The 9,877-nt window shown below is 39.4% G+C and overlaps 1 protein-coding gene across 1 annotated transcript; it reads left to right on the top strand.

Annotated features, from left to right (window-relative positions):
* The first annotated feature begins 314 nt into the window (after nt 1-314).
* LOC128832392 (natural killer cells antigen CD94-like) lies at nt 315-8,679 on the top strand. Its single transcript, XM_054019775.1, has 5 exons — nt 315-408; nt 2,246-2,332; nt 3,543-3,694; nt 4,862-4,968; nt 8,529-8,679. Exons 1-5 carry the CDS (start codon nt 315-317, stop codon nt 8,677-8,679), a joined length of 591 nt encoding a protein of 196 aa, XP_053875750.1.
* Nucleotides 8,680-9,877: the final 1,198 nt, after the last annotated feature.

The following is a 9,877-nucleotide window of genomic DNA, read 5'->3' as shown; positions in this document are numbered from 1 at the left end:
TGGATTTATCTAGTAGCAGTATCACGAAAATTCCCCAAGATGGGTTGTGATGAAGAGTGAAAAGTTGGATTTAAAGTTTTTCATTGTTTATATAACCATAGATAGACGGGCATCAGAAGGAGGTGTTCAGATATATAGATATATATATTGAACAAAATGCCTTATGTCAACATTTCTGTTCACTTCACCACCGAACAGAGCTGAGTTGCTGTGATGAATGTCCCATAGATTCATCAGTTTTTCATCAAATGCCATCACTCACTCTAGGCCACTAAAAAAGAGCCTAAACTTCCCACCATTATAACCCACCAGAAATGAGTGAGCAGGAAGTGACCTACACAGAACTGAAATTTCACACTACTTCCAAACAGCAGAGAATACAGAGACCAAAGACCATCAAGAACAAAGGTACTGTATATGACAGGCTGCTGAATCACCACTTTCTATTTCAAACCCCTCCCCCTCTTTCACCTGCCCTGAGAATATGTTCTGAAATAGTAAAGTTTAAATATTCCTGTAATCTGTCACCTGCTGCCATGTTGCTGGGGCTATGATAGCTCCTTATGGGTTAGACAGGGGTGAAAGGAGGTAGCTCTCACACAGGAGTGACAACACAGAATTCTCTGTTCTAGCAGGAATTAGAAGTACCTGTTTGTTCCAAACACTGTCCGTAGATGCCAGAGTTACTGAGTGTGTAATCAATGGCAGTTATACTGGAGCTGGTTTTCAGACCTGCCCAGGTGGGAGCTGACTCTGGGATCTAGTTGCTGCCCATATTAACTACAGTCTGACACAGATACTCAGAACACAGGCTTGCTCTGCCCATCTTTATGCTCATTTTCTTCCTGTCAGACCCATCAGTTCCAGCTCCTCCCTGGTGAATCATTGCAGTGATTCTGGGGATCTCCTGCCTGGTGTCACTGGGAGCGGTGGTGGCCTTGGTTGCCAAGTGTAAGTAATTGTAGAAGAGACACTAAGACTCTGACCTCAGCCTCTATACATATTTTGAAGACACCATTTTGCTGATGAATCCATGGTATTTTATTGATAAGTGTATACACATATTATGTATCTAAATTTGCTTGAACCCCAGCTACATAAACTAGCAACATTATGCTCACCAGATTTTTTGTTTTCTCCAAAGTTTTTATGATGCCCCCAAATCACAATATTTATATCCAGATCAGGGATTTAAACACCCCAAAGTTTAAAGTTGTTTGTATTCAATTTTTGGTTCGGCCTCTTACAAACACGGACTATTTGTGAAATGTAGATCCAAAGTGGGGTTTTGAACAGCTCAAACTTGGAGGGCAAATTCTGTATCTGGGATTTTTGTTCAGCCTGTTATTATGATATGGGTCCTTTGCAAAATTTGGATGTCAGAGCTGGATTTTTAATCCCCTCCAAAGATCTACTGTTCAGATATAGAGATTTGATTCAGGCCCATCCCTTCTAGTAAGCACAGTAAAATATTTCCTTGAATATTTCTTAGTTGCTCATCATGTTTCCTGTAGTCTGCAGGCTGATGAAAGGGTCAGTCAGATCTATTCTGCTCAGTTTTGTAGTATATTTTCTTTTACTTTTTTTGTGGGCTGTGGGTTTCTCTCTCACACACACACCAGGTACCATGTAATAAGATAGTTAGCAGTCATGCTATGTGCAGCAAAATACTTTAAAATCCTGAGCTCTGACAAACAATTGGAGCATCTGCTTAGTGATTGCACTATTAACTTTCAGCACAGAAAAGCTCTCTATATTTCCAAGCCTAATAGCAATGGCAAGATTTGTCTCATAGGAATCCTTCTCCTGGAGATGGAACAGATCTATATCTGAGGGCCAGAACCTTATTCACACTCTGGTTGCTTTCTGAAAGGGGTCCTCTGGTGGCATGGAGTTTCCCATACTGACTCCTAGAACCTCCTCCCTCCTGCTCCCAGCACACAGATGTGTCCATGCAGCTGGCTCCAGGATTGGGTGAACATAAAGGAGACTTAAAGCCACTTTTCCCTCCTCACTAGTCTTGTGCCAAGTTTCACAAGACTGGAGGATTTGGCCACGCAATTTTAAAATAAATTTTCCAAAATATGCAAACATAAATAAATAGAAGTTTTGAGATAAATAATACTACAAAAAAGATCAAAAATAACAAATCCAATTCCTTCAAATGTAAAGGAAAATTCATTTGTCTCAACTGTAGCTTAATTTGAAGTAGCATAATTCATTATGCTCTCATTGTCAATTTAAGTTTTCCAGGCATCCCATCCATCAGGAAATTTCACCCACAAGCAACTGGTTACACACCCCAGCCAAGAAACATACAAGAAAACTGGAGGTAAGTAGTCTGGTAGGTTCTGCATTGTCTCCCCTGGGTAGCTTCCTATTTGTTGATTTTAATATGACGCAAATATTGCATAAAATCATCAATGTATCCAATAACATTCCAGTTTATAATAACAGAGCCAAATGTAACAAAATCAAATGACCAGTTTGAGGAAGTTGTAAAAGCACCTGGGCGCAGCCATGATTGGAATGAACAGGACTAGAGCACATCTGTTGCTTATGTACCCAATGTTTCCCTAATAGCTCAGGCAGGAATTAATGTGGGGTAAAATCTGTAAATTTCATTGAAAATCAGTGGCACTTAGGGCCAGGTTTTTAAAGGTATTTAGGTGCCTAAAATGCACTAAGTTGCTTCTGAAAATTTTGTCTGTGATCCTTGTCACATTTACCTACACATGTTCTGTTAGGCCCTAGGGAAAGAGGACATGCAGAGATCATTGTGTCCTCTAGTGTTCTGATATTATGCACAATGATAATGTCATATTATTAATTCAGTAGGAGGGATTCACTTTAACTGGAACATCAGCCTATAGCCGCTGGAAACACCACAGCAGGGAAAGAGCAAGTAAAGTTGAAGTTACTGTAAATAGACAACCTGTCATTTAAACACAATGTTTCATTTACTGGTGATCTGATGGGAAATGGTGAATAATCCAATGTGAACTGGGTGAAAAACTAGGTGTCATTTCCAACACAGATGCTATGAGAGGTACAGTATCAGCAGGCCAGAAATAATACATGTGGACTTTGAGGTGGTTTGTATGGTCAGCCGATAATACGCTCCCACATAGAGAAAGTTAACATTACTCAGTAGATAAACCAAACACATACTGTATCTGGAATAGGAATCGTAGCCTTCAGTTCAGAAATCACAGGCCTCTGTCACTTGAGCAGTGCTTAATTTGTGCCAGGGCTGAGCCCCAGTACCTCTAGGCTTGGCAGCTCATAGCCCCAGCACCTAATTGCTTGAGCCCTCACACCTTTTTCATTACAAATTAAACACTGCACTTGAACTTATACTGTATTTTCAGGCCTCCAGTCACTAGGGCATGAGACAAATAGTTGAGTAGGCTTCATTCTATACACTAGAGCAACAGTGAGGCACATGCCAAGTCAGTACATTACCAGATTCAATCTCTACCTACATCACAGCCATCAACACAGAAACATGTGGCGTGTATAAATGTGTTTTTTTCTTCAAGGACATAAATTCAGCCCTTGCCCAGAGGACTGGAGGCAACTTGGAAATTCCTGTTACCTCTATTCTACAAACTGGATGACTTGGCAAAGGAGTAAAGATTACTGCACTTCTTTGGGCTCCAACCTCCTTAAAATTGACAGCAAGGAAGAATGGGTAATTTATTTCCCTTCAGTTCCCAGTACTATCCTTAGCATTTCCGGATGGGTCTACGAAACAGGTTTTTTTTTTGCCACAACCCTCTTCCCAAATGCAGCTCATTCCTGTCCATCACCAACACACTGTAATGCATGTGGCAGCCTCAGAATTTGGGAAGGAATTATGAGAAGACAATTGGGGGGACACTCCCAAATGTAACTATATCTAGAATGTGTGTGTGTAGACCAATAGGTCCTTCCCACACCAAACGTCCTGAAAAAGTGTAGCCCAATAATTTGTTCCTTTCACCCAATCAATCTGTATACTAGTACTGTGTATCCTTTCAAATTCAAATTTCTTTGCATGGAAAAGGGATGATAATAACAAAACCAAAGACACCTCCCTTATCTCAGGGGTTTCATACTACAATCAAACGTGTCATGAAACACTTCATCTAGAAGGGACCCAAAAACCCACATTACTGCAATTTAAAGTACATTTACCTGGCCCCTCAGAGAATTTCCCCTTTTTATCAGATTTAACAAACGTAGCTTTTAAAGTTCTACAATGAAGCTTCTTCAGGGGACATATTATCCCATTACAATTTCAATTAAGTCTTTAGGTGACATTTCACTCCATTTCTCTGTTGACCTTAAGACTGCGATTATTCCATGAGCTTTTCTCCCACTGTGGTGAAATATATTGAACACCTTTTTATAACAAGACATTGGACATAATTAGAGGAAAGTGTGAATAGACAGTCTAGTCCCCATGAAAAGTATTGAAAGAAATATGATGGGGATGGTTTACTTCCCTAGGGTTTAGGACTCTTCACTGCCATCCAAGACAGTTTGGTTATACTCCCTATTCTAGTCTCTTGCACTCCAGGTCTGGTATCAGCTGGGCATCCTAGAGGAATGGGCCATTGATCTCCAGAGAAGTAGGTGTCTTACATTGCTCAACAACACCTCCTGTGGATGACTATGAAGCAGCAGTGACAGGCTCTCCAGAGAATCCCATCCAGTCTCCTAAGCTGGAAGGATGGTGTCTGTGAACTGGCCCTGGAAGTAAATGAGCTCTAGCCGGAACTCCCCAGCCACAATCCCTTCCCTGAAGTCTATTCATTGATAAGATGGCAGAATATTTTGTATTGTTATTAAATGATTTGATTTTCCTTCCATGCAGGATTTCATAAATTTAAAAACACATTCTTATCACTGGATTGGACTATCCCATAATGCAGTTTATGATTCCTGGGTGTGGGAGGATGGCACAGCTCCTTCCAGTGACCTGTAAGTGCTGCCCAGTGGTAGAAACTATTCGGTTCTGTTCATCTACTTGTACATTTCTGACATATGATGAATCAGGCCCATTGCAAAGCATCCTACAAAGATACAACTCTAGTGATATTCAGTTGTTCTCCATACTTCTCTCCCTCTAATTCATTATTACTGTGGGGAATTTGAATAATATTAGAATATCTGTTTCCTTGGAGCTTCTTATTTATTACGTTCCCTAAGGGATGGGAAGGATCTGATGAGAAACAGTCAAATGAAAAAGAGTCCCATTCAATTAAATCATGTAATGGCAGAAAGCTGAAAAGTGACAATTTTAAGTGCTTATATACAAATGCTAGAAGTCCAAATAATAAAATGGGTGAACTAGAGTGCCTCATATTAAATGAGGATATTGATATAATAGGCATCACAGAAACTTGGTGGAATGAGGATAATCAATCAGACACAGTAATACCAGGGTACAAAATATATCGGAAGGACAGAAAAGGTTGTGCTGGTGGGGGAGTGGCATTATATGTGAAAGAAAGCATAGGATCAAATGAAGTAAAAATCTTAAATGAACCAAACTGTACCACAGAAGCTTTATAGATAATAATTCCATGCTTCAATAATAAGAATATAGCAGTAGGGATATATTACTGACCACCTGACCAGGATGGTTATAGTGATTGGAAATGCTCAGGGAGATTAGAGAGGCTATAAAAATAAAAAAACTCAATAATAATTTCAACCATCCCCGGACCGACTGGGTACATGTCACCTCAGGACAGGATGCAGAGATAAAGTTTCTTGACACCTTAAATGACTGCTTCTTGGAGCAGCTAGTCTTGGAACCCACAAGCAGAGAGGCAATTCTTAATTTAGTCCTAAGTGAAGCACAGGATCTGGTACAAGAGGTGAATATAGCTGGACTACTTGGTAATAGTGACCATCATATAATTAAATTTAACATCCCTGTGGTGGGGAAGACACCACAACAGCCCAATGTGGTAGCATTTAATTTCAGAAAGGGGAACTACACAAAAATGAGGGGGTTAGTTAAACAGAAATTAAAAAGCACAGCGCCAAAAGTGAAATCCCTGAAAGCTGCATGGAAACTTTTTAAAGACACCATATTAGAGGCTCAACTTAAATGTATACTCCAAATTAGAAAACATAGTAAGAGAACCAAAAAAGTGACACCGTGGCTACACAACACAGTAAAAGAAGTAGCAAGAGTCAAAATGTCATCCTTTAAAAAGTGGAAGTTAAATCCTCGTGAGGAAAATAGGAGCATAAACTCTGGAAAGTGAAGTGTAAAAATATAATTAGGAAGGTCAAAAAAGAATTTGAAGAACAGCTAGCCAAAGACTCAAAAAGTAATAACAAAAAAAATTTTTTTTAAGTACATCAGAAGTAGGAAGCCTGCTAAACAGCCAGTGAGGCCACTGGACGATCGAGATGCTAAAGGAGCACTTAAGGATGATAAGGCCATTGCAGAGAAACTAAATTAATTCTTTGTATTGGTCTTCATGGCTGAGGATGTGAGGGAAATTCCCAAACCTGAGCCATTATTTTTAGGTGACAGATTTGAGGAACTGTCCCAGATTGAGGTGTCATTAGAGGAGGTTTTGGAACAAATGGATAAATTAAACAGTAATAAGTCACCAGGACCAGATGGTATTCACCCAAGAGTTCAGAAGGAACTTAATATGAAATTGTAAAACTACTAACTGTGGTTTGTTATCTATCATTTAAATCAGCTTCTGTACCAAATGACTGGAGGACAGGTAATGCAACGCCAATTTTTAAAAAGAGGTCCAGAGGTGATCCCGGCAATTACAGGCCGGTAAGACTGACTTCAGTACTGGGCAAAGTGGTTGAAACTATAGTAAAGAACATAATTGTCAGACAAATAGATGAACATAATTTGTTGGGGAAGAGTCAAAATGTTTTTTTTTGTAAAGGGAAATCATGCCTCACCAATCTACTAGAATTTTTTGAGGGGGTCAATAAGCATGTGGACAAGGGGATTCCAGTAGATATAGTGTACTTAGATTTTCAGAAAGCCTTTGACAAGGTCCCTCACCAAAGGCTCTTAAGCAAAGTAAGTTGTTATGGGATAAGAAGGATGGTCCTCTTGTGGATCTGTAACTGGTTAAAAAATAGGAAACAAAGGGTAGGAATTAATGGTCAGTTTTCGTAATGGAGAGAGGTAAATAGTGGTTTCCCCCACTATTAACATAGTATTGGTCCCCCATTGGTCTGTACTGGAACCAATACTATTCAACATATTCATAAATGATCTGGAAAAAGGGGTAAACTGAGGTGGCAAAATTTGCAGATGATACAAAACTACTCAAGATACTCAAGTCAAAAGCAGAATGGGAAGCATTACAAAGGGATCTCATGAAACTGGGTGCCTGGGCACCAAGTGGCAGATGAAATACAATGTTGATAAATGAAAAGTAATGCACATTGACAAACATAATCCCAACAATACATATAAAATGATGGGGTCTACACTGGCTGTTACCACTCAAGAAAGAGATCTTGGAGTCATTGTGAATAGTTCTCTGAAAACATCCATTCAATGTGCAGTGCCAGTCAAAAAAGTGAACAGAATGTTGGGAATCATTAAGAAAGAGACAGAAAATAAGACAGAAAATATCGTATTGCCTCTATATAAATCTATGGTACGGTGACATCTTGAATACTGTGTGCAGACGTGGTTGCCACATCTCAAAAAAAGATATATTGGAATTGGAAAAGGTTTGGAAAAGGGCAACAAAAATTATTAGGGGTATGGAACAGCTTTCGTATGAGAAGAGATTAATAAGATTCGGACTTTTCAGCTTGGAAAAGAGGTGATTAAGGGATGATATGATAGAGGTCTATAAAATCATGACTAGCGTGGAGAAAGTAAATAAGGAAGTGTTTCTTACTCCTTCTCATAACACAAGAACTAGGGGTCACCAAATGAAATTAATAGGCAGCAGATTTAAAACAAAAGGAAGTATTTTTTTTCCACACAACACAGAGTCAACCTGTGGAATGCCTTTCCAGGGGATGTTGTGAAGGTCAAGACTATAACAGGGTTCAAAAAAGAACTAGATACATTCATGGAGGATAGGTCCATCAGTGGTTATTAGCCAGGATGGTCAGGGATGGTGTCCCTAGCCTCTGTTTGCCAGAAGCTGGTAATGGGCAACAGGGGATGGATCACTTGATGATTACCTGTTCTGTTCATTCCCTCTGGGGCACCTGACATTGGCCACTGTTGGAAGACAATATAGTGGGCTAGATGGACTGTTAGTCCAACCCAGTATGGTCATTCTTATGTTCTTATGTCTTTTTGTTCTAAACCTAGCATGACAGATCTTTCTGCTTAAGAGGTACCAGAAGATTGGAATAGCAAGGAGGCTACAAGTTAGGAATGAGGTTGATTATTAGGTTGATTCAAAAGTAGTTTAAAATCAATACCCATCCCCCTACTCTCCTCTCCTACTACTTCCATAATGTGTAACACTGTATGATTGGCAAGGCTGGCAGTAATTTGTCTCTTTCCTTCTTAGGTTTACAGTAACCCAACTTTACCCTCCAGGGGGCTGCGTACTCTTTGTCCAAAAAGAAGCCAAGTCTTATAATTGTGAAGATGAAAACCCCTGTATTTGTGAGAAGGCTGTTCACCCAGGACCTACTATGTTGGCAGAAGGAGACACATAGAACCATGAGAGTAATTTCCTGGCACATCCTAACTTCTGCGTACAAAGAAAGCATGGAATAATCCCTGCCCCTCAATTTATTGCATTACATTTACTATTAATGAAGTTCACAAATATTTTCAAATACTTTGCCACAGTGACAGAAAATGTTGAAGAGTTTGTGTCGGAAGGAGCTGGGACTTGCCCATTCAGACAGAGAAGTAGCATTTTGAATTTTGCTTGTTCTTTTACTGCTGACATTGTCCCCTGGCCAAAAAAAAAAAAAAATTGTAATTACTGTGATGGGAGAAGTGCTATCAGTTTTTCTTCCTTTTTTTTAATACTGTATTTTGATTGTTATCAATGAGAGGAGGGAATGCAAATGATTTTAAAAAAATCCATAGTATCTGAATGTAGTGTGATTTTTATGCTTAATTCCTGAAAAGAATAATGAGTATATATTGACAATGATGTATCTGTTCTGTGTTATTCAAAAAGAGTTAATTTCATCACTTAGCAGAGGACGGTCTCAATGTCTATGCATTGGTTAAATCCCCTTTAAACTCTCAACCAGCCTCATATGTTGTTTGCTGTCTACATATATAGTAAGCTCCTAGGAGTAGGGACTTAGCCATTTCACATCTGTTAAGCATCATAAACAGTGTGAGTGCTATAAAAACAGAATGAGAAACAATGCAATAATAATAAAGTGGCTGAAAATACATACAATGGGATGTATTTATTACAATATTACAATATTGACTGATATTTTTATTACAGTAGGACCTGCATTGTGCAGGGTACTCTGCACAAACACATGGAGATACAGCCCATTACCCCAGAGGTTCACAATGAAAGACTACAAGCAACATAAATAAAGTTGACAGAAGAGGGATAAAACATAAAAATCAAATATAGACATTCAAAAAATAAAGAAATAAAGATCAACAATCCTGCAGTGTCCCTATATAAGGACTATAAGGTGAATAGAAAGCTGGCTCGGGCTCAACGGGTAGTGATCAATGGCTCGATGACTAGTTGGCAGCCGGTACCCAGCAGAGTGCCCCAGGGGTCAGTCCTGGGGCCAGTTTTGTTCAAAACCTTTATTAATGATCTGGATGATGGAATTAATTACACCCTCAGCAAGTTCGCAGATGACACTAAGCTGGGGGGGAGTGGTAGATAGGCTAAAGGATAGGGATAGGGTCCAGAGTGACCTA

This window comes from Malaclemys terrapin, chromosome 1, assembly GCF_027887155.1.
Source record: "Malaclemys terrapin pileata isolate rMalTer1 chromosome 1, rMalTer1.hap1, whole genome shotgun sequence".
NCBI classification, from domain to species: Eukaryota; Metazoa; Chordata; order Testudines; family Emydidae; genus Malaclemys; species Malaclemys terrapin.
Note: the sequence above shows the minus strand (reverse complement) of the source record. Positions and strands in the feature narration are given on the sequence as shown.